Below are 24330 nucleotides of genomic sequence, written 5' to 3' on the forward strand. Positions count from 1 at the left end.
TGTGTCCAAGACAAGATACCATCACTGAAAAAAGCCCTGTCTCTGGTCTCCATTCTGCTCTTAATTTCATGTATTTGTGAAGATTGTCAGGAGCATAATAGCAAGTCAGTTTATGCAATACTAAGGGGAATTTCTACTTAAGAAGTAAAAAAAATGGTTATATGATATCTGATCAAAAAGGTGGAAAAATGGGAAGTCAATATTTAACAGCAAACAGGAAAAGGAAGGGGCAGCTCCCTTACTTGCCGAAAATGAAAGTAATTTGAAAATGAAAGCATTTGTTGCCTGCAGCGAACTTTTCTTCAGTTGCTCACACGAGACTGCCTAAACGTCTTTTCTTTTCTTCACTACGGAGAGGTGAGTCCAAAAGATATATCGATTAACTTAGCTCTATGTGCCGGCAGATCAGATTGAATGTGTGACTGAGGGACTTAACTCCCCCATTTTGCCAACTGAAACCACTCCTATGAGCAGAAAGGCAGCCGTTAGCTCTGGTAGAGAAAGAAAGAGGTACGTTCACTCGGACTGCCTTCTTTGCTCTAAGAGGGCTAAAAGCAACTAGTTTGGAGCACTAGTTTGAGAAGCAGCCTGGCGAGTGTGGGTGCAAGAGCTGTACTTCCCCCTCCTTTCTTGCCACTCAACCCTCACAGCTCCTTTTAAGGCTAAATTACATGTCAGCATCTAGTCACAGATTTCCAGCATAACATCGTTTGGCTAGGTGGTTTCTCCTTTAATGCTTTAGCGTTTTTTAAAAACTGCAACTTAAGCGTGCTGGTTTCCTGCGGCACACGTAGCTCCTCCTCTCCCATTTGACCTTCACAACCAACCAGTGAGGTTGGTTAAGCTGAGTATGTAAGGTCATCCAGTGAAGTGGCATTACCTCCCCCTTTTCTGTTCTGTCCTGGTCCCTTACGTGATGTATTTCCTTCCCCAGACCTGTGGAGACAATTCTGTTCTTCCGTGCCATGCTAGATCAGGGAGGGGTGGATCAGATTTTTAAAAAAATAAATAAGACAGTCACTACTGGCATGTGAGTAAAAGATACATAGGATTTTATTTTATTTATTTAACTTATGTACTACATCATGTTCTGTGCTTGAGGCAGTTTACAACATACCTATAAAATGCATTATTAAAATATATAAATTAAGCATATATACCTATTTATGTTTTTAATTCAATAAAAAGAGAAGGAAGGAAGTACACAAAATTCTCCTTGGGGACTATTTGGGTTGGTAGCCCTGATTTTATATGTACCTGTTATCTATATAAAGATGCCATTTCAGGGAAGATGGGGACAAAGAGGGCTGTGACAGAACTGAGAGTGAAATGTGTGTGAATACAAAAGATAGAGGAGCGATGGGGAGTTTTGCATTTCAAGCATCCTTCATTTTAAGGAAGAGTTCCTTACGTCAGACCACCTCTGAGGTACAGATTCAAATATTATATATTTGGGGTACCATCTTAACAGAAGTTGGTTTTCCCTGCCAGTGCCGTCTTCCGCTTCCTGACTGTGGGTCAGCCTGGGCTTGGTGGACCACAGAGGGGAGATAGAGATGGGTGGCAGACTTGCTCCCCTTTTAAGCTTCCCCATGCAAAGACTGACAGTGGATTCATTTTCAATCTTTTTTTAAAAAATCAGCCCTTATATCAATATAGAAAACCATGTGCAAAAAAAAAGAAAAGAAAAAGGGGGAGGTGTAGTGACATCACCAATGATACCATAGATGACAACAGTGCCCTTGCTTGAAAATCCTGATTATGGCATGTGAGGAAGAAAATGAACGGACTCCACAACGGTAAAAATGCAGATGGAGGGCAGACGTGCTAAAGAACTGTATCCAAACCTATTCTAATGCTTGTGGATCGATGGCTTAAGAAAATCAGGAATAAGTCAAGTGTGCAGGAAAGCCCACATCTCTTTGAGAGATCTCAGGATCAACTCAGGAAGTGTATTTATGTAATTAGATTCCATGAGTAGGAGTACCACTAATTGAACTTATTGTGACTTAGTTCTGGGGTCAGGCTGAAAAGGATTCGGAAGAATAGAATGGTTGTCCAGGAGAGGAAATCCTGACTCATGCAGCCATAGGGGTGCCAGGTCCAGGTTGGGAAATTCCTGGAGATTTTGAGGGTGGAACCTGGAGAGGGTGGGGTTTGGGGAGGGGAGGGGCCTCAGAATGGTATAATGCCATAAAGTCCACTCTCTAAAGCAGCCATTTCTCCAGGGGAACCGATCTCTGTCCCCTGGAGATCAGTTGTAATTCCGGGAGATTTCCAGCCACCACCTGGAGGCTGGCAACCTTACATGATATGACAAGCAGGAGTCACAAAAAGTCCTCTTTCTGCACAGCTATGAATGTCAAAGAGGCTCTCATCTCTCTCTCGCCTTCTAAATATTGGTAGTATAAATCAAGGGGTTTCTTTCCTAAACTAGTTTCAGTGTCTACAAGCAAAGTATTTGGCCATCATTTGATACCACTTAATACAAACCAGGGTATAATCAAATGCTTTGTATTAATTCATGGAGCAGATACGGGTATGATCTCCAGGAGCCAGATGTTAAAAAAAAGTATTTCCAGCCTTTCATAGTGCATTTAAAGGCTTACATGCACAGTTAGTTAAAACAGATACATTTCCCCTACTGGATTTAAGAAAGCCTGGGTGCATTCTTTGCCTCTAGAAAGGATTCATTTGTTTTTGTCAGTGACTGAGAGTACTAAACCTTGAAAAGCAGGGATTTCTTTTTTAAAAAATTAATATCTTGGTGATCTATTTATTTCAGCTTCTCCCTTCTCTCTTACCTTTAAAGCCCTGAGCGGGTTGGGACCGGCATATCTTCGGGACCGCCTCTCCCTGTACGTTCCCCGGAGATCGCTTCGATCAGTGAATAAATATTTACTTGTGGTCCCCAGCCCTAAGGAAGCCCGCCTCGCTTCAACCAGGGCCAGGGCCTTTTCAGTCCTGGCCCCAGCCTGGTGGAACGCTCTGTCAATGGAAACCCGGGCCCAGCGGGACATATTATCGTTCCGCCGGGCCTGTAAGACAGAGCTGTTCCGCCAGGCATTCGGTGATTGAAGGGGGCGGTGCCATGTCGGCCTCCCACCTTTGGGGTGGGGGAGGGTTCTCCCCACCACTGCACTTTGTTAATTTGTTTTATTGTTTGTATATTGACTTTAGTTCTTGTTTTTATCGATTTTAACTGTTCACCGCCCAGAGCCCCTGGGGATGGGCGGTATACAAATTGAAATATAAAAATAAATATAAAATAAATTTGTGCATGTGTGTGAGTGAGAGAAAGAGAGCGAGACAGAGAGAGAGGGATCTCCTAGGCAGATGTACTCAGAATCCAACTAAGGTCTGTTCAATGGTGTTTTCTCCTAGGAAAATGCTCTGTTGATACCATGAAGCAATTTTTCATGTTTTGTTTGTGTGTGTTTCATACCAAACTGCATTCCCTGAGCAGCATGGCATTCAGAGAGATCATCCAAAGAAACAACAAATGGCGGGGGGGGGGGGGAGGAAGTTATATTTGTGACAATGGAAATATTCTGCCAGCTTTCGATTTCTGTTTCTGTAAATAGGTGCAGCCAGAGCTTGGGCTTGTTCAAGGAAAGTGTCCTGGTGAACTCTGGGGAGAGGGAAATAATTGTGCCGCTGTCAGAGAATAGTCAGTTGGGCGTTTATTTGGGTTCTAGTGCAGAATGAAGGAGCTCCGTACAGGGAAGTGTGTGAGAGCAACTGCCCTCGGATGCTGGTTCTGAGTCCTTACCAACGGTTTGCCTTGGCCCAACTGAACCTGTATTGGGTACAGATAAGGAGGAAAGTCTTTTCACTCAGCTCTGTGTGGAATGGTATGTAACTTCTCTTTTCATGGCTTCTATGGGGCTTAGAAAGCACCTTCACAAAATTTTAAGAAATACCTTTTTTTTCTTTTAAACTTTTTAACAATAAAATACAACTTTAAAAAAAATCAACTCTTAAGTGCAACCATACCAAAATTAACTCCAAATCAACAATGTCCTTGAAAAGGCAAACAGTTCCACATCCAAGAAGTGATGAGTCCCCTCTCATCCATTTGAAGCAGCTGCACCCCAGGCCTCCGTCTTCTTGTTGGAATTATAGCCCTGCAAAAATAATACAATCCCAGTAACACCAACTACACACAATACACAAACACCACTTTAAATCATATTTTACATACAACATTTGATTACCTTATTCAAGGTGATAAGAGCTTATAATTTATTAAGTTCCCCAGCAAACAGCCACTCCTCAGCAGCCTGCCTCTAGCTTCTGACTCCACCCCACTGGGCAACCATCCCTCAAGTGATGGTTGACTTATGGTGACCCCTGGTGGGGTTTTCATGGCGAGGCCTAACAGAGATGGTTTGCCGTTGCCTGCTTCTGCAACCCTGGTCTTTGTTGGAGGTCTCCCATCCAATTACTTGGAGCTTTTTCAAGGGCAATAATAAACACATCGGAGTTCTTTTACACACCAGAAGTACCTCTTTTAATTGATGGGTGCCATAGGGTTGCCACAGCTTGAAACAAATGCAGCTAGTGGTTTTTTTGGCAAAACCTTCATCCATGAATTCTCAAGGATAAGGAGTGATACTGTTCTAATATGTAGTGGTGATCATACATTTCAATGCTGTCATAGTTCATGTAATTTGGACCGTAACATTTGAGACCGAACCACAGACGTTTTGTAGACGGTGACTTGATTTAGATTAAGAAATGTACGAATTGGATGTACCCCATTGAAGGAGTGTAATTGACATGGAATGTACTAAGGAGGATTGGTTGTGAATGAACTGTTGATAAAGATGTATGTTTATATGTATATTAGTCGGATGGATGTTTGGATGCATTTTGCCATGGAGCTATGTATTGATTGTATTTATTATATTTATTCCATTGACTTTAATGTATTTAATCATATTTATTATATGCACTGAGCACTTTGAATATTCTATGCACTTATAAATACACAATATTTTTGCTACCATTTCCTTACTCGAATTTAAGTGGGAGATTTTGTTTTTGAGTTTCTGTATATCTCCCCCACGGGAGCCTCTTTTTGGTAGAACAGTAACTTGTGTGTGAGTGTGTGTGTGTGTGTGTGTGTGTGTGTGTGTGTGTGTGTGTGTGTGTGAGAGAGAGAGAGAGAGAGAGAGAGAGAGAGTTTGTGTGATGTCTGCAGTCATTAGTATTAGATTTTTGTATGGGATGGTGTCTCCAAAATTTAAAAGACATTTTCTCTGTAGGATCTCAAATATCAGCATGTCTGTAAAAAAATATCAGCATGTCTCTAATAACATGTCTGTATGTTTGTATGTATAACCTCTTTTTTTATGGGTTCTGGTAGGGTAATTTAAGAAGCAAACTTTCACACACCTGTAAGTTAAGAAAAAACTTAAAAAAAAACTTTTAACAATTAGTACAATACAACTATTTTTCTTTTCTTTAAACTCATAAGTGCAACCATTCCAAAATTTTCAGCCAACAATGTCTCTGAAAACCACTCAAGGTAAACAGTTCAACTTGTCAGATCTCACCAAATGCTGGAGTCTTTTGCTACAATCCTTCCAATTTGAAGCAAGTGGATCAGGCTTCTGTCCTCTGCTTGGGGAATTACAGCCATGCAAGAACAATACAATCTCAGTAATAACATCAACCGAACACAATACACACACACACCACTTTTAGTCATACTGTTCACATACAACGGTTCTGATTACCTTATTCAAGGTGATAAGAGCCCATTAATTATTATCAAGCTCCCCAGCAACCAACTTCCTCCCCTGCTGCCTGACTCCAGCTACTGACCCGTCCTACTGGACTAAACCCATTAGCTCATAGGGGTTACTTCTGCATATAGGTTTGATTTCCTGCTTTTCTTCCCACTAATGACCCTGAGTGGCTAACAATACAGAAACAATACTACAGGAGCAAACGAAAGGGGGATGAAGCCTTTTAAGTGCCAAGTAGGTCTTACCTGTCTCTGCTCGCTGATGTTCCCTCCAGGCTATCCCTCAGGCTAAGAGCAGAATGATAAGAGCCCTTTGGCTTGCACCTCTGGGCAAGTACCTATCAGCACAGAAGAGAACAGATTCGGCAAGATGTTATCTGGATCTTCCCCAGTTCCTTCCCTGCCACGCTATCCTATTTGACAGATCTGTACTTCCGTTTTGAGATTTATGCTGTGTTTAGTGCAGTAATTAAGGATGAGAACTAACCTGTCTTATATTCTATTTTTCGCCATCTTTCCCGAAGCCTGAATAAATCGCATTCACAACTTCAGCATCATGACAGAAGAAACAACCTGTTCTGCTTAAGTTTACAGCTATGGACAGCCATGAGAACGAAGAGACGTTTCCCACAGACAGTAAGTCTGAAAGTGTCTGCCTGCAAGAGAAGTCAGATGATGAGAAGGAGCCTCTTAAAAGAACAGAGCAAAGTAAGGTGGAATGGCTATGAATAGCCTTGGCAACCTGGAAACAGCAAGTAGTCCATAGAGCAATTTTGATTAAATGCCCAAGTTAAAAATATTGGCATTTGACTTCGGTAGTTGGCAAATAATTCCTTTTTGTAGGCTTTTGGAATCTGGATATGATAATCTTTGCTTACTAAAAAGATAATAAACCATATTATCCCCTGCCCAAAACTCAAGAGGAGTTTACATTTCAGTGGAGCCACTTCAAACTGCAATCTTTTAAGTGCTCAGACTCAAATCTCCTTTTCCAAAGTTCGCAATCTTTTGAGTAAACAGAAGTTTAACTATATAACTTTCAGAGTTAGGGGGAGATATTTCAACATCCTTCCTTCTTGAGGTTGTAAAGTCCCGCAGTTTGCTTGATCATCTTCATAAGGTCAGCAGGATAGATCTCACACCTCTGGCTAAGTATACTGTGGGAAATAATAGCTCAAGTGGGGAGGTACCTCTCCGTGGAGCTCTTACTTCATGTTCCCTGGCTCCTCTGACTGATTTCCCAAATCTGCTTTGGAACACTAGTTGCTGAATGATCATGCCCAAAACAGATTTGGGATAGGAAAGTGGGTTTTTGCACTTCCTTGAATGCATGCAGTGCCACATGTAACACCATTCCTCCTGTGCTGACCATTGCCCCTCTGCCACCAATGAGTGGTTTTTTAATCGGTAGTAGATATATCACTATAGCGTTACTACAGTATAGCAATGATTACAGTATATTTTTTTAAAAAGAAAAGGAGGCAAAAAGCACCTCAGATGTTAGGAAACAGCAGGCACAAGGTGCCTCCTCTCATTCACTCGATCACTTAGTGATCCAGTGGAGCGCAAGTGAATGGCAAGTGAGCAGGGAGGAATACACGTGAGTCTGTTCACTTGCCAGGCAAGTGTCATTCGTCACTTCTAGCTTGGCTCTCAGTGAACACAGCTAAGCATGTACATGAGTGCTGATCAGACAATAAACTCACACAGAGCTTATTGTACATGCTTTAGTACAGAAAATATGAGTCATTTTATTTAGGAAACTCCGGATAGGAAAGAGGAAAGATAGAATCTAATCTATCAAAGCTAGGATGCTAGTTGATACAGGGGGCAAGCCCCGTGTCCTCCATAGTGGCAAGATGGAGAGAGAGTGTGTGCTAGCAAGAGAGATGAAGAAGAGGGAGGAAGGAAGTTCCCTGAGTAGCAATCTACACCTCAAAGGGATTGCATGAGATACAGCAATATAGTGTATCTTCCTCTCTATCTCTCTAGGACAGCATACAAGTCCTTCATTTCTGAAGAGGGAGACAGAGTAAGTGAGTAACTGGCTAACAGTTAATCTATGGCTCAGCAAGGATGCAAACTCAAGTCTCCCAGGACTCAACTGAACAGGAAACTGGGAATGTCATGAACAGCCTTTCCAGCATTGCTTTCACTCTGAGAGTCTTTCTGTACAAGTCACCTTGGTGCATGTTTGTCAGGTGTAAGGAGACACAATCTTAGCTGGGAACCGTAGTTTAAAAAGACAGAGCTTGCGGAGATCTCTCTTTAAAGGGTTTGTTAATTTCATCTCTCCAAAGGCTTTCACTTTCACCTCTCCAGTCTAAAACTGTGTGGTATCACAACCAGAGAGCAGTGAAGAATGGAAATGGACTAGACCTGCCTTCCAGAGCTAGGCTTGGGTCTGGAGAAGTTATATGGGCTGAAGTTTCCCTTCTGGCATTTTACAGCCCCTTCACAAAGCTCTGGAGTATAGTAAAGTTTTTGCTCTACTGCCAGCTCTGTCTTTTTAAACTACCTTTCCTGGCTAAGTGATTCTGCACACGTTGGATAATGCACTTCCAATCCTCTTTATAGATCTTTTGGAATGGGTTTTTTCATGTGCGGAACAAAAACGATTGATAAAGTGCATTGAAAGTGCATTATCCAACGTGTGCGGAATCACGCAGGGTGTCTCCCAATATGTGTTCTTCACATGTCAGATGTCTTGTGTAGAGAGACTCTGAGAATCAAGCATTCTGGGATGTGATTTGGATTACAAATGCAGCACAAGGGGAGGGGGGTTTTTAGCCTCCTCTCATATGTTGTTCCTGACTTGAAATGACCCCAGAGAGTCACTATTTGCCCCACTGGAGCACATGTTAGCATGCCAGACTGAAGGCACAAACTATACCATTGCACAACACTGGGTCTCTGCCCTTACCCTAAAGGAGAGAGTATATGGCTGGGCAACTGTATTCTGCCACAGAGAGACAGAAAGGCCAGATATTTGAAAGCCCCACCAGGTCCGAGCATGGAAACACAGCAGGGTGTCTCAAGACAGACTACTAGTGCAGGAAGCCCGATGCTCAGTCTCCAGGATTTAGGCTAACTGATAGCTGCATCCAGGGCTTCAATTGTGTCTTTTCCAATTTGGGGAAGGGAAAGGCAGAAGGAAGACTCCTCGGGTTGCCTAGGGACAACTAATTTCTTCCTTGCCAAAGGCAAGTGGGTATCTGTAGATCTGTGGCATGCACAGCTCTAGCAACTGCAGCCCAAAAATCACTGGAAGGTTTATTTTTCATGTGATCACTGCAGGAAAATACCCATTCTAACAAAGATAAATTAACTTCTCCTTGCCTTCCTCTAGGCACCACTTCTTCGCTTTGTAGGAAGAAAACAATTAGAATGTTTATTATCATTGCTATACTGATTGGCCTCCACATCTTTGTTGTTGTTATGTGGTTTTCAGGTGAGTTTTCTGGCTCTTTTCTTAGTACTTGGTTCTAAGCCATTTTTTAGCTCTGGCTTCTAAGACTCACTTCTTGGTAGTTGTCTGAGAGCCCTTCTCTGTAGCTTCTTCCCATTCCACCCTGGAAGCATTTGGCACGAAGTCACTGCTGTCCTCCCTGGCCAAGTGGTTGAATGTGAAAGAATCATATAACCAGGGCTTTTTTTTCAGCAGGAACGCAGTGGAATGGAGTTCCAGCACCTCTTAAAAATGGTCACATGGCCGGTGGCCCCACCCCCTGATCTTCAGACAGAGGGGAGTTTAGATTGCCCTCCGCGCGGCGCAGAGGGAAATCTAAACTCCCCTCTGTCTGGAGATCGGGGGGCGTGGCCACCGGCCATGTGACCATTTTCACCAAGGGCAATTTAAACTCTAAAAAATCCCCCCTTGTTCCAGCTGACCCAAAGTGACATCATTGTGCAGTCTTGAGTTCCACCACCTCTTTTCCCAGAAAAAAAGCCCTGCATATAACTAACCATACTCATAGGGTTCCCAGATTCTAATGTGCACTGAAGTGGCATTCAGGATATTACTTAAATGAAGTCTTTGTATGCACTGACTGCTAAGAAAATAAACATTAAACTTTTGCTTGACATTTAATGTGCTGCAATTTATGTTATGTTTTGGCCTTGGAAATTTTAACATTTCTTGCAACTTCATTATGCTTTTATTGTTTTTATTTAGCACTGCTTAGGCAGTTGTTTTTGTTGTATAGTAGTGACCTTTGGCCATATACAATACAGTTTTGAAAGCTTGGACTGTACAAACCCTTCACATTTAGTCTTCCTCTCTCCTAACAGAGGAGATGCAGGAGGGAGGAGGTCAGTTGCTCTCAAGCCTCCCCCAAGTACTGGCCATCAGTGCTTCAGAAATGTGAATGCCCTTACTGGCTGGAGACCACAAAATGGTCAGCTCACACCTCCAACTGGAAGCTGACACCTAGAAGGGACACAGAAACTAGAGGGAAAGGTGGCAAAATGAAGCTAGAATGTATCTTCATAGAGATTTCAGAAGGGATTCTTTGACCCACAGGGGGTAGCCAAACAGAGATAATAACATTCCTTGTCACAGAGGGCGAGGGTCCATTTTGGCTGATTCCCTCTAGAGGTAAGGAGCTCTCCCAGCTGAGTTCCAGTGAAGGCCCCTATTACCACATGGAACAGACAAAGGGCTGGCGGCCTGAACAGAGACACCGAGGTAATGGGAAGCTTTGAGAACACTGTAATCTCTAAACTTTAAAAGCCTGCCTACAAGACCATCTAGATCATGTACAGAGGGAGGGGCAGAGGAATTGATTGTTGACATCTTTCTCTTATATCTGCTGCTGTGCTAAGAGTAGGCGCATGGACATTTTACTTTTAACAAATTATTGTTTTGAATGCTGGTAGTTGTTCTCCATGCCACATAGACCTCCACCATTTGAAAAGGCTATAGAAAAGGGCACTGGGGAAGGGAGGTGTACAGTTGGTAAATCACTGACTCCCTGTGAGGGCACAAGTGCAGTAATCTGTCCCTACACTAGGTAGTGGGAGATACAGGCGATGGCCCTCTAGACGGGTAATTCCTAAAATGATCAATTAATACCGAAGGAGGGAGAGAAAACCCCTCCAAGAGTCAGGCAAGACAGGAGAGTGGTGCGTTGCTGGGTGGAGACTCAGGTGGGTGCTGGTGCCTGAGAGGACAGGATAGAGTGGTGTCTGTGGGTCAATGGGGTCATTCTGTATTAGGAATTGCCTGGCTGGGAAAGATAGCAGAAGCTCCTTTCCCACCTGGCAGATCTGCACTCTACAGGTATGATCAGCTAGTGTGCTGGAGATCCTAGCTGCAGAACAGCCACTAAATAGTGCAGACCTGAATTCTTCATGGATAAAAGCCAAGAGTTGCTTCAGAATTATTGTTTTTAATCATATCCAAAGTTATTTAATCTGCTAAAATTAATGTACCTAAATTTCAATCAAGTTAACATCCCTGCTTAAAGTTATTTTCTTACTTTTAGTTCACAAAAAATCAGCAGCTGGCCCGTCACCACCTAGCCAATGCTTTTTATATATCATTTCATGCCCTAAAAGCTGGGTTGGGTATGAAGGAAGGTGCTACTATTTTTCCGACGTTGAAGGGACCTGGGACTTCGCCCAAAGGCAGTGCTCTTCCTACAATGCTTCACTATCTTCAATAGACACTCCGGAAGAAATGGTAAGAGAGGTATTCATGCTATGGAGTATGGAGCTGATTAACATGTGCTTGGTGGTTAGACCCTGAAAGGATTATCACTAATGAACTTCTATATAATGATAATGTTGTGCATGGTCTCTCTTTTTCATACCACTGTGTTCTCTGGTCATACTAACAGTGCAATCCTAAACAGAGTTACTCCAGTCTAATCCCATTGAAATCAATGGTCTTAGACTGGAGGAACCCCATTTAAGATTGCACTGTAAGACTTGGAATGAAGGTGAATCTGGTCAAGAATGAACTAATGATGCGGTTGACGTCTGTGATAGAAGGAGAAGGTTGAGCCTTCTCTGGTTACTCAGATTTGCACCCTTCAGCTCCTAGTGCATTCATTGCTGTGCCTCAATCTCCCCTCTTTTTTTTGTAGTGGCCAGGAACACTTTTATCAACTCCAATGAGTCTCATCAGACATAGCAACATAATTCTTATCTTTGTAAACTCCAAAGTAGATTGCTGTGATGCATCTTCTGTAACGCTGCTGGGATTTGCTGTTTGTTTGGAAGCTCCACTTATGCAGTGGTACACTGCCCTCTAATGGATACTGGAAATTGATGGTGTTCAGTCAGTGCCCCCAGCATTTGCTCCGGCTAGTAATTCTGGGCACTGACTCTGAATCTATTTTTCACACATAAAACCCATACAGTTCAATCCTAAACAGAATAATACCTTTCTAAGTCCAGTGATGTCAATGTTCTTAGAAGGGTATAACTCTGTTCAGGACTGAAATGTTATTACTTAGGACCCTCTTATATCAGAGATAGCTGCCTCCCTCCCACATTGCCTTCTCAACTTGCTCCCTTCCTTTCCAATGTAACAATGTGAGCCACATAATTCTACTGATTTCCTTGTTGCACTCATGCAATTCTCTGACTGTTCTGACCATGGCTGATTCCACACACATTGACTCCTCTTTATAGATCATTTGGAACAGATTTTTTCATGTGTGGAACAAAAAATCAACTTCAAACGATTGATAAAGTGCATTGAAAATGCATTATTCAACATGTGCGGAATCATCTCCATGCAGCCACCTTAGCTACAGAGGCTCTGGGTTGGTAATGGTATCTAAAAAGCAAAATCTAAATTTAAATAGATTTGAAAAGCTAACACACTTGCATTTTATTTAAATTCAAAGGATTTTCTAATGCGTTATAAGATTTCGGCCGATCACTGGTTTGGCCTCCGGAGACAGACGGTAGGAGAGTCATGGAAATGGACAAACGATTCCATCTTCAATAACTGGTAGGTGTGGGGCCTTCCTTTCTAAAGCTTTAGCAGCAGGCATAGAACTTTCATCTTAAAATGTGTTTCTCACCCCAAAAGCTTTCTTCTATTTGTGTTATTGAGGGCTTGGATGCAGATTACTGTGGAAGTCTATCGTATGTGCCTTCATGACTGTAGACATCCCTACAATGGGCTTTGGCTTGTTGAAAAATTGGTGTTTTTCACAGGAGGGGAGGCTTGTGTAGTTGCCCTATTGCTACCGTGGCAGCCAAAATTGCTCAGTGGCAATGGGGTTTTCACATGCCAGGTTCCTGCATTGTTTCCCTGCCTTGGTACCCTGGCAGCAGCCTCCCCTGTGTGGAAATAGCCCTTTTTTGTTCACGACCATTAGTGATTGGAAGAGGGAGTGAGTATGGAAAGTGTGTGTTTGTGTAAAAAGAAAGACTAGTTTTGATGCTGGAGTGGTTAGAGAGAAGCCATGAGCCACTGCTGTGTGTGGGCAGAATACCCTGGGTCAGGGCAGGATCTCTCTCTGAGGATTTGATGCAGGAGTGCCTCTGCTTGAGATCTACCCCTATACCAGCAAATACTGTAAAAATGCTGCATGTCTGCCATGTTCTTCAAACGAACGGTTGACCCAGTCAAGACCTATGCGTTGAACTTCTGATCTCCTGGGAAAGTGGGGCATAATTAATAGTATTCTTTTCTACATGAAGTCTAGTTCCTTATAACCCATCCCAGGCGCCCAATGCAAAACTTCAGTATACTTTAATGAATATGTGGGTGAGGGGCTTGAGAAACACCATTTTCAGCAACTGCACCTGAGGTTGTGAGCTCATGGAAATTGATGCTACGATGAATCTTAAGGTGCCACTGTATATCCCACCCCCAATACTATGGAGTGGATCCAATAACTTTTTCCTGCTGTGAAAGGTTTCTGCTCTGAAGCTCCTCAAGAGCACAATTCATTCCTTAGGAGCTCCTTATTTTGCAAAAGAAAAGCATGGGATCCAACTATTGATTATCTTGGCACATATCGGAAAACGCATTTGACTCTCCTCGGTTCTTATTACAGGTTTACAATTAGAGCAAAAGGCTTTTGTGCTTACCTGGATGACGAAGGAGCCAGTTCAACACGATGCGACACAGAACGGAACTGGATATGCACCAAACCACTTCACAGTGTTGGCATGGAGAAGCCTCCGGGTCCTCCCACCGACATTTCATCATTTGAAAACTGCACGGTGTTTACCAATTTATGAAGAGGAACTTCTTGGTGCCAGAGAGCCAGCAGGAGGCAGATAAAGACATGGTTACACACTTGCTCCTCCTTCAGCTGGACTTTCCCCCATCACAGTGGCCATTAAAAGCAACTCCTCTGAGATACAGAGCCAGGGAGAGAGGCATGGACTTTACTCTGCCCCTTGGGTGTCTGTGCTAAGTGCTCCCTCAGTGGGGCTAATTCTGCTCTCCTCCATTTTATCCTGTTTAAGTAGGTTAGGTTGAGAGGATGTGATTGGCCCAAGAGTCACCCAGCAAGCTTCCATGGCAGAGAGGATTAGAACCTGGTTCTCCCAGCTCCTAGTCTGGCACTCTAACCACTACTCCACAGCCACCTTCTCAGATGTGTGAAGGGATAGCTATAATGGGAAGTTACACATGAGAACAGGGAGAGATGTGGACCTCGTCTTATCATCACCTCTCACACAGACAGGGACAGAGTTGTTTAACACCCCAGACTTTACTGAACAGCAAATCACAGAGAGTTTTGATTAGTTGGGTTCCCAAATCATGGAGAGTTTGGAACAATTTGGTTCCTAAATCCCTCTGCATAGTATAGCACTTGTGTCTTTGCAAGCTGCTCCCAGGAACTGTGGACAGGCAAGGCTGTCCCTTGCTTTGCAGGCATCAGGTGATCTTGCCGGTCAGAAATCTGCCTGAGGCAGGATGTTCCAGGAGCCTGGATGCAACTGGTAACTGAGCAAAGCGGGACTACACTAGTCACACTCCCATCCCTGGTCTCTCTGTACAGACGCTAAATGGAAACATGTGCAGCAGTGCCAAACAGCACAGACATCGTGCCAGGCACAGCCATGCCTGTATCCCCATTAGGGTTTTCAATCCCACCCCCATGGGTGGGGGACTACATTTTCCAGGAAACCCTGCTGAGGCAGATGTGGTGGCCATCCAAATGACACCAATTCTGTCAAGAAATTCAGTGTAATTGTGACTGCTCCATCAACTGCTGCTGCTAATGCATCGAGCTCTGATCCTGCAAACCAATGGCTCCTATGTTGGTTTAACCAGCTGATCCACAGAGCACAATGGGGGAGCTGCGAGGTACCCCAAACCACCTAGGGAAAGGGGGATCCCTAGCAAAGGAGTGTGCTAACAGTCCAGTATTGGGAAGCCTTCTTCCCATCATGGTTGCACTTCCATGAGAAAATTTCAAAAATTTATAAAATTCTCTTGAAGTGGTATACAGAGGATGAAACTGTTAAAGTCCAGATGGTGAAGTGGGCTATAAACTGTCAAAGAGACATAACAATGGAGGCATGGGAGTTTTTGTGGAAAAATACATTGAAGATTTCAACTTGTACCAGTATTAAGGAAAATGTCTTTAAGATGATATATAGGTGGTATTTGACGCCAAAAAGAAATAGCTTACGGAAATGCTAAGATGTCTGATAAGTGTTGGAAATGTAAAAGCCATGAAGGATCATTGTATCATATGTGGTGGACTTGTGAGGTGGCTAGGCAGTACTGGGGAGATATTTCAGAAACGATAAATGAGATTTTGCAGATTTCAATAATAAAGAACCCAGAACTCCTGCTACTGAACTTAAATATGGAAGATGTTCTTACACAACACAGAACACTGTTATTCTATATGACAACAGCAGCAAGAATACTATATGCGCAGAAATGGAAAGTGCAAGAAATACCATCTATTGGAGAGTGGATACAAAAATTGCTGTACATGGCAGAAATGGATAAAATGACAAGAAAGCTGAGAGACCAGAATTCTGAAGAATGTTTCAATTACTGGGGGAGATTGAAGGAGTATTTGGAGAAAAAGTGGGACGTGAAGGGGAAATTATGGCAATTTGAAAGTTACTAATTGGGGGAATTATCAGAGATAATTTACCATTTATAGTGAAGTGTTAATTATTAAGTTTAAGTTTTGAATAGACTGGTTTTTAATGGATATTATTTAGTTTATTAAGGAAATAGGGGATAGTAATATGTAAAGGGAATAGGTGAGTAAGTAACAGAATAAGATATGGGTTGGAAAGCTGTTGGAAGTCCGAGAAAAAGGGGGGAGGGAAAAGGGGGGGGGAAATTGATATTTAGGTTTTAAATAAAAACTTTATTTGTAATGTTTTCTTACTCACCTAATAAAAAACTTTTAAAAAATGGTTGCACTTCCATGGGGGTATGCCCCATTTCATGACATGGGGCATGGTTGTGGGTGGGCCTGGCTCAGGTCACCCCCATATGTACACACCGCTGCTCTTGGTTGTGAACGTAGTAGTGTGCATCTAGAAAGTTTCCATTTCAGTTTCAATTTCAGAACAATTGTGGGGGTTCCAGAACAATCCTGTTCTATTACTAGTTTGTTCTGGGTCAGTTGGCACTGTCTCATATCTGACCCCTTTGGGTTTTTTATTTCATGAATTTCATCCCGTTGTATATGTGAGATACGGGCATTGGCTGCACATCCACAAATGCAGGCTGTTCTTTTCAAGGAGGGGTGAGGAAATGAGGTGCTGAGGCAGCTGTTTCTACATGCTACGGCACCAAGATTCCACAAAACACAGTTCTCCCTCTAAATCATCGACCTGCCAGGTTTTCCCTGAGTTACACACAAACACACACTCAGCAACAGACCCTGAAGAAAGTGAGTGTCGCAAGAAGGTGGTTGACTAAGGGAAAGGAGGTGAGCAGACATTAAAATCCTTTCTGTTCACTTTTTTTCTTTTTCTATAGTGCCAATAAATGTTTACCTTTGGTGCCATGTTTCCTTTTGCTTACTCCCAGGGAAGGGTCTTTAGAATTGTACTGTATGATTGAAGTCTTCCAGGGCTTTTATCAAGGTTGATTGATTGAACAGACCATCTCCCCCCCACCCCTGCACTTTTCCTCGCAGCGATTCCAAGTGCTTTGATTTTGTGGGGGGGGGGGAGGGGAGGGGAGACCAGTGACCAGATAGTGCTGCAGAAAAACCCAAGATGCACCCCAGCAGGTCTACTCAGATGTAAGTCCCATGTTATTCAACAGTGCTTACTTCCCAGGGGAGTCTCTTTTAAATTGCATCCTATGATTGAAGTCTTCCTTCCAAACTTTTAGCTGATAGGCAGGGAGGGGAGAGGTCCCCTCATGAGCAGACCTGATTGGTGGTGGGGGAGATGCACTTGCTCATTTCTCCCTCCCATAAGGAGCCCAGTGCCAAAGTATGGACCGAAACACAGACATTTTGGTGCAGCCAGGTTAAAGACTAGAGTGATGTTTCTGCAGAGCTTTCCACAAAACCACAAAAAAGTAAAAACATTTTGGAAACTTTAGAAGCCCCTCAAACTGGCAAAGCAGTGCATGTGCAGGATTACATGCTGTGACTTTTTTTAAAAAAATGCCAACCAAGATTTCATAAAACCACAGGCAGCATAACTAGACAGTTTAAAAGAAAAAAATAATGACCTCCCAATGACAGGACAAGAAAATAACTTCCTGCCCGCTCTGAATCTCATTTAAGTTTTACATTTTTCTAGCAAAGGAGTTGATTTCAATGAGGATTGCTTATTTTTGTTTAGGTGTAAAGATGCCACAAACTTCATAAGACCATTCAAACTTCATGATGAACAGGTTCAGCAGATAAATATATGGTGTTTGACCGCCAAAATCACTCACAAACCAAACCACAGATGTGTTCACTTGTCTGTCATCCACTTCAAACATCTTGCAGTCTGCTTTGGCATCTGTGTAGTCGATCAAATGAATTCTTCCCCAGGGTCATGGATGGTCAAGTCAGGTAATTAAATAACAGGGTGAGTGCCATGATTCACACATGGCTCCATGAAAACTCACACGTGCAAAATTCACATTGGACAATAAAATGAACCTAAGTCTTGATGGAGGACTCCTATTAGGTTATCTGAGAACAAGCATGAATAAAATGCTTCTAGATGTACTGTACTATGTATACAGACTGACGTATGATTCAGCAAATTAGAGGGGGGAGGGTAATGGGGGAAGCGAGGAAAGGGAGGCAGGAAACTGGAAACTGCGGGAGAAACGGGAAGCAGCCCGCTGCCTGCTCTACAAAAAGGCAAATCAGGAGGCGCTGAGGTTTCTTTGCTTCATCAGGAATTGATTCCCGGTACTTACGAGGGGCGCTAGAGATTGTCCTTCTCAGCCGGTAAAAAGCTCCCAGGGTCCGTATATCGCACTGGGGCTACCCGCAGAGGAGGAAAGAATTCCATTTGAGCGCAGGTACCTTTCAATGGGATTGGCAGCTCTGCCGCAAACTTGGTCTGTCCTTGGGAAGGTAAGAGAGGGAGAACGAAGGCACAAACTGACATGTACGGTTCAAATGCTTAGAGGAATGTAATCTGGAGTGGTGTGTAATAAACAAAACAATGAGTCATTCTGCCAGCAGGCTGTAATCCTGTGCATTTTCGTGCAAAATTATGCCCTAGTTTAATTAGTTCACAAGTAAGTGTGCATAGAATGCTGCCCAAAAGACTTCCTTGAGGTTGCAATGCTTTGCCCTCCACATCAAACTATAACAGCCAGATTAAAATGTGTCATAAGCACAGAGAAACTTTGCTGTGAAATGTGCCTACAGAGTAATGGCTTAGAAGACTGAAGAGAGGATCAGACCAATCCTCTGCATGTTTTACTCAGAAATAAAAACACTATGTCCATTGGGACGTTCAGGCAAGAAGAGACTGTAACAATTAAAACTACGCTCTGGAAGATGTTTCATTTAATTCTGTGATTTGGGTTGAAAGTCTGTAATTTCCTGCACTCTTCCATTAACTAATGGGACATTCTGAGCAAATATCTTTGTACAAATAGACTTTTAAAGGTTGACAACAGTTAGATTCTTTTAATAGATTTAAATATCAGCATGGAAGAGCTCTGTGGCGCAGAGTGGTAAGCGGCATAACTGAGCTCTGCTCAGGACTTGAGTTTGATCCCAGCAGAAGTTTGGTTCAGGTAGCCGGCTCAAGGTTGATTCAGCCTTCCATCCTTCCGAGGTCCATAAAATGAGTACCCAGTTTCCTGGAGATAAAGTGAACTGTAGATGACTGGGGAAGGCAATGGCAAACCACCCTGTAACAAAAGTCTGCCAAGAAAACGTCCATCCCCATGGGTCAGTAACTGCTTGGTGCTTGCACAGGGGACTACCTTTATCTTAAATAAATATATGTGGGCTTTAAAGTTTTAGAAGCTAAAGACACATCCAAAGGAATCAGATGCCTTTCTGATACTGAGATCTGATTACAAGTGAAATTCCATACACAGATGGTATCTTGAAGAATTAATCATTCTGGTTGTTAGGGGGTTTTGTATATGCAGGCTTGAGTTGTAAGCATGGCAATTACTTTCTTTTCTGTGTTGCTCAAAGACAGTGCGCTAACAACATGGTCATATATACAAGAGACAGTGGAATGGACAGGGGTTCCACAGGATTGTACCTTGCTTGCATCACACTACATTCAGGGGGGAATTAGAGAAATTACTAGATTGGTGTAATTATTAGATCTGTCAGTTCTAACTTCAGCTGATTTCTCTATTAAGGTCATTTTTTTTACTGCTGATACCCTATTTTAGTTAGTGGACCTTGGAGTTTAGGGGACTATTTTGATTTTGCTAGACAGTTGTAATACAAATGTAATCGTAGAACAAAATATTAAAGGAGATCTTTCTTTCTAAAATTGAAGGGTAGTGTTTATGGTTGAAATTTCACCAACTTGTCACATATGTGAACTTTTTGGAGCATGAAATTATTGAAAAACAAATGATTAAGAATCAGGTAATAATTCTTTAATGAAGTTACAGTCTTTGCAAAACTTAAACAAGAAGACTGACTTGCTTGGTCTTTTTCTCTCTGTCCCTCAGAGGCACAGGAGGGGGCTATGTATTTTTTTTCCTTTCAAGATTTTTCATTAGATACAAGCGAATGTCACTGCAGAAATCTTTTGGTGAAAGAATGGGTTTTGTACAGTCCTCTTCCCCTCTAGGGGGCGCTAAAACGTCTGGTATGTATTTCAGAAAAAGAATGAGACTTTCCTATGTAGACTTAACAAACCACACCCATGTGAGCAGAAATCATTTTGTGAATGTGGCTGAGAGGCAGCAACTTAGATTGTCTTTCTTCATTATATAAAGTAGGAAAAAGTGAGGCAGAAGCACAGAAAAGTGAGGCTCTAAACAATGAATATATTATACATGAGAAAGTTTGAGCACCTTTCACTGCAGGAAGCAGCAGAAATATTAAGAAATCCTGATGTAAGTAAAATATCAACTATTCCAGCTTCAAATCCAAAATGTGAGCAGATGTTTCTACACAGCTTTGAAGGAAACAAACATAAAAAAGATGATTGGAGATTTGGCCAGTTTCAGTGGGTCCAAAAAGGAAGGCATCTTTTGCCAAGACAGCAACCTTTAATACGAAAGACGTACTTCCAAAGACTGATAAATGGAGAGCAAGTGATGTTCCACCGATATGATTATGATGAACTTCCTGATAGAAGCATGGACAGAGTAGTTGTCCATTATCTTGGACAAAATGAGAGACCTCAGCCCTCTGTGCCTCATGGAAATATGAAAAAATATCTGACAATATCTCATGTACGTGCCATGCCATCAGTTCTGCAAGAAGCTGTAGATCAGACATATGATGGTCTCTGCAAAGTTTATCAGCAGAAAATAGCTATGAGTAGTGCTTCCCCTAGCCATGTTAAAGTTATGCTTCCTAAGGACATACAACAAATAAAAAACAAACTCTAGTATAAAAAGAAGAAAACTAGAATTAGTCATGATGATTAAAATGCTGTGTATGGGCTTCACTATTCCTTGGAAGGGTTTGTATGTCAATACTCACTTGTCCCAGAAATCTCAGTAACTTTGGCACACCACAAAATTATAAGCATATTTGAAGAAGTGGCAACACACACACAAAAAAACCCACTCTTCTTTCACATGACACCACTTTTCAGCTTAGAGATTTCTGTGTTTCCCCCTTAGTTTTCCAGTGCATGTTTTTTGAAGAGAAGCCAGCAGTACTACTTGCAATTTTGATTCCTGAGAAGCACACCACAAATGTGCACGAGGCTTTTTTTTTTTTTGTCTTATGGGGAAACATGTGCCCCAGATAAACAGTTCTTCTGCTGTGATAGTCACAGACAGAGAAGCAGCTATTCTGCAAGGAATAGAAAAAAGTATTCCACACTGTACGCATGTCCTCTGCTGGAACCATATTATAAAAGATGTGGAATTCTGGGTTTCAGCACATGATGGTGGAAAAGCTGATCGGATGGCTTACTCTAACAATGTTCTTCAGCTGTTGGATTGTAAGAGTGAAAAGGAGTTTCTGGAATTGTTAGGGAAACTGAAAGTCAAGTGGAGCGCTAGCTTTCTTGCTTACTTTGAGCAGAAGCTGCAAAAAGTTATTTTGACAGAGAGGCAGATGGCTAGTGGAAAAAAGAGGCATCTATAAGGAAACAAGTGGTATCACAACAAATGTATCCAAAAGCATGAATGTTGTGTTCAAGAGGCTCTGTAATGAGAAAGAGCAACATATGGACAAAATGATTCTGGCATTTTACTTTCTTCAAACCTATTACCTGAAGGAAATTTTTAGAGGACTGTGTGGTATTGGAAACTACCATCTGTTAGTGGAATTTACAAATAGAAAGCTTAATCCTGATGACATGCAGTTTCCAGTAGACTGTATTCCTTTAGATTGTGTATCTTATAAAGCAAGGAAAGATGCAGACAGAACAAGAGACTGTATCGCAAAGAGTTGACCGTAAATCTAAGACAATTGAAGGACTAGCCAATTTAATAGTAAACCAGAATTGCATATTTCTGCAAGCACAATCTGGCTGCTTCATTGTCAGAGGATTACGTGAGAAGGAATATGTAGTGAAGCTATTCCCAAAAGAAACATGTTCTTGTAGTAGTTTCAGAACATGCCACCATATAATGGCAGGGAAAAGTCTACATCCAAAAAAGGTGATCTACTCTTTGAAGAAACTCAGGATGAGGGCCAGGAAAGGAAAATCTGGAAGAAAGAAACCAAGGCAAAAAGATGAGCTGTCCATACTGGCAGCATCAGATTCCATTCTCATGAGTGGTAATGATGCGATTGATGTCACACCTCAGGGGACAAATAAGAATGAAGTGGCAGTCAAAGGAAGGGAACCCTCCTCCTTGGTTCTTGAATATGAACCAGAAGCCCCACATTTTTCAAGCACCCCTCAAAAAGCAAATCAAAAAATGCAAATATGCCAGTGTGTTCCCTGGGACTCTGTAAGAAGTTATCCACGCATGAGAAACACATATATACAAAGAACTCTCATCAATGTTGAGGACATGGAATTTCTCTTGAACAATAATTGGCTTGTTGACACTGTTGTTGAGGCCTTCCTACTCACTAGGGCTACCCTGGTGACGGTGACCACCACAGATGTTGATGTGACCGTATTCAGTGAGTTTATCATGTGTTGCATGGAACTGCGTGGATATACAAAAAATGTGCATACGTTCGGTATACATTCTCATGTTATGGCAAAGGACATCTGGCTCTTTCCCACAAATGTACAGAACTGTCACTGGATATTGATGATGGTCTTCTCTAAGTGGAAGATCATCCTATATCTGGATTCCAACCAAGGCCTTTCCACCAATTATACTAACGTGCTTCAAACATTTATCGAGATGCAGGCAGTTTCAGCAATTGACTGGTCAGAGTGCACCACGTGACATACCTGTCCAGGAGGATTTGTTCAACTGTGGGATTTTTGTTTGTCTGTTTGCACACATATTGTGCAGTGGACCAGCAGTCCCATTCCCAGAAGACATGATTCCTGTACGGCAATGGATTGCAACTGAACTGCTCAGACAGAAACGATTTTTTCAACAATCAAGTTTCACACAGGAAAAACATTAGAGAACAAAGCAAGAAATAAAGCAGAAAGTCAAAAGCAATTTCAATGCGCCCATCTCCAGAAGGGCACCCAAAGGGTCTTCATCCACAATTGAATTTCTATCTTCAGCTGTACAACTGTATTACTCTTCATCTTGGTCTCTGTGCTTGATGGGTAACATATGTAAGAAGCCCGAAAAGGACACGATGGTTCTTTGTCAGGGAGTATGTCAGGACTGGTACCATCTGTCTTGCCCTGAGATAACTCGAGCTCCTCATGGTGTATTTAAATGTCCCAAGTGTTCCAAGCAATAGGCTGTATCTGCAGCAGTAAAAAATGATGTCAGGCAGTCAATGTTGTCAGACAAAGTGAAAACATTTCAATGTTTGGAACAGTATTCCAAATACAATAATTTAGTACACGCCCTTTTTAAAAATTTCACACACATTGTTTTTGTTGCTATTCTGCAGGGCTTTTTTTCAGCTGAAACGCAGTGGAACAGAGTTCCGGAACCTCTTGAAAATGGTCACATGGCCGGTGTCCCCGCCCCCTGATCTCCAGACAGAGGGCAATCTAAACTCCCCTCTGTCTGGAGATCAGGGGGCGGGGCCACTGGCCATGTGACCATTTTCTTTGAAGGCAACCCACTGACTTCCACTACCTCTTTTCACAGAAAAAAATCCTGCTATTCTATATATAATTAGTTTCATGTACCCTAAATAACATTGTTAAAGACATTTATATGCATAAAGGCTTTGCAAACTCATCTTTAAGAGCTACTCTTATCTTTTAGATTTCTTTTTATGACATAATCATTATATATAGTACTTAACAAGTAGGATAGTCATCCTAGTCTTTTTTAGCAGAAAATAATTTGGTGAAACCTTACAGACTAGTATACTTATAGAAGCCCTAGCAACAAAGCCCATTATGGGGGAAAATACAATGGGCTCTATAAAGGGGAGAGCGGGCAGGCGGGCATTCCCTCCTCCTCTGTCATTGATCCAAGCCTGATGAAGGCAGGAATGGGTGGGCATAGCCACCACCTCTGTGCCTGATCCTGGCCAAGTGAAGCGGGGGTGGGCATTGCCTCCTGCTGCACATCTGATCCCAGCTGGGTGAAGATGGGGGATGAGCATTGCCACGTGTTCCACTTCTGATCCCACCTGGGTGAAGGCTGGGGGGGGGGGCAGAATTGCCCCCTCTCTGCTCCTGATCCCAGCTGGGTGAAGGCAGGGGGCAGGCATTGCTACCTGCTCCACTCCTGGTCTTGGCCTGGGCTTCCAGCCGTGGCACACTCTCTAGATGTCTGGCTGCCTCATCTGGACTTCCCTCCATGGCAGCACCCTCTGGAGGCACACCATGGTGGGAAGTGAGTTGTCTCGAACACGCCTAGCCTTTTATATAGTAGGATAACCCTAAAGAAACCAGAAATTGCTGGGATAGAATTTTCCAATGGGTCGAGCTATCAG

At 42.5% G+C, this 24330-nt stretch overlaps 1 protein-coding gene across 6 annotated transcripts; it reads left to right on the plus strand.

The window, feature by feature from the left end:
• The first annotated feature begins 276 nt into the window (after positions 1–276).
• On the plus strand, positions 277–16018 carry LOC129326870 (C-type lectin domain family 2 member B-like). Of its 6 annotated transcripts, none has more exons than XM_054975169.1 (8): positions 289–357; positions 2786–2858; positions 3699–3854; positions 6280–6463; positions 9105–9206; positions 11242–11438; positions 12613–12719; positions 13777–16018. In XM_054975169.1, the coding sequence occupies exons 4-8, from the start codon at positions 6352–6354 to the stop codon at positions 13961–13963; spliced, it is 705 nt and encodes a 234-aa protein (XP_054831144.1). In that variant the 5' UTR covers positions 289–357; positions 2786–2858; positions 3699–3854; positions 6280–6351; the 3' UTR covers positions 13964–16018. The 6 variants fall into 6 exon arrangements, with proteins under 6 accessions (XP_054831147.1, XP_054831146.1, XP_054831144.1 ...); XM_054975174.1 differs by having other exon boundaries at positions 6280–6391; XM_054975171.1 differs by lacking the exon at positions 2786–2858 and having other exon boundaries at positions 281–357.
• The last annotated feature ends 8312 nt before the right edge of the window (positions 16019–24330 follow it).

Source organism: Eublepharis macularius, chromosome 4 (assembly GCF_028583425.1).
Source record: "Eublepharis macularius isolate TG4126 chromosome 4, MPM_Emac_v1.0, whole genome shotgun sequence".
NCBI lineage: Eukaryota > Metazoa > Chordata > Lepidosauria > Squamata > Eublepharidae > Eublepharis > Eublepharis macularius.

Excerpts from the sequence above, each read along its gene's own strand:
- LOC129326870 (XM_054975172.1), top strand. The coding sequence starts at position 6,352 with ATGGACAGCCATGAGAACGAAGAGACGTTTCCCACAGACAGTAAGTCT. Across the intron at positions 9,207-11,241 it reads TGTTGTTATGTGGTTTTCAG|TTCACAAAAAATCAGCAGCT; the intron begins GTGAGTTTTCTG and ends TCTTACTTTTAG. Across the intron at positions 11,439-12,612 it reads TAGACACTCCGGAAGAAATG|GATTTTCTAATGCGTTATAA; the intron begins GTAAGAGAGGTA and ends TTAAATTCAAAG.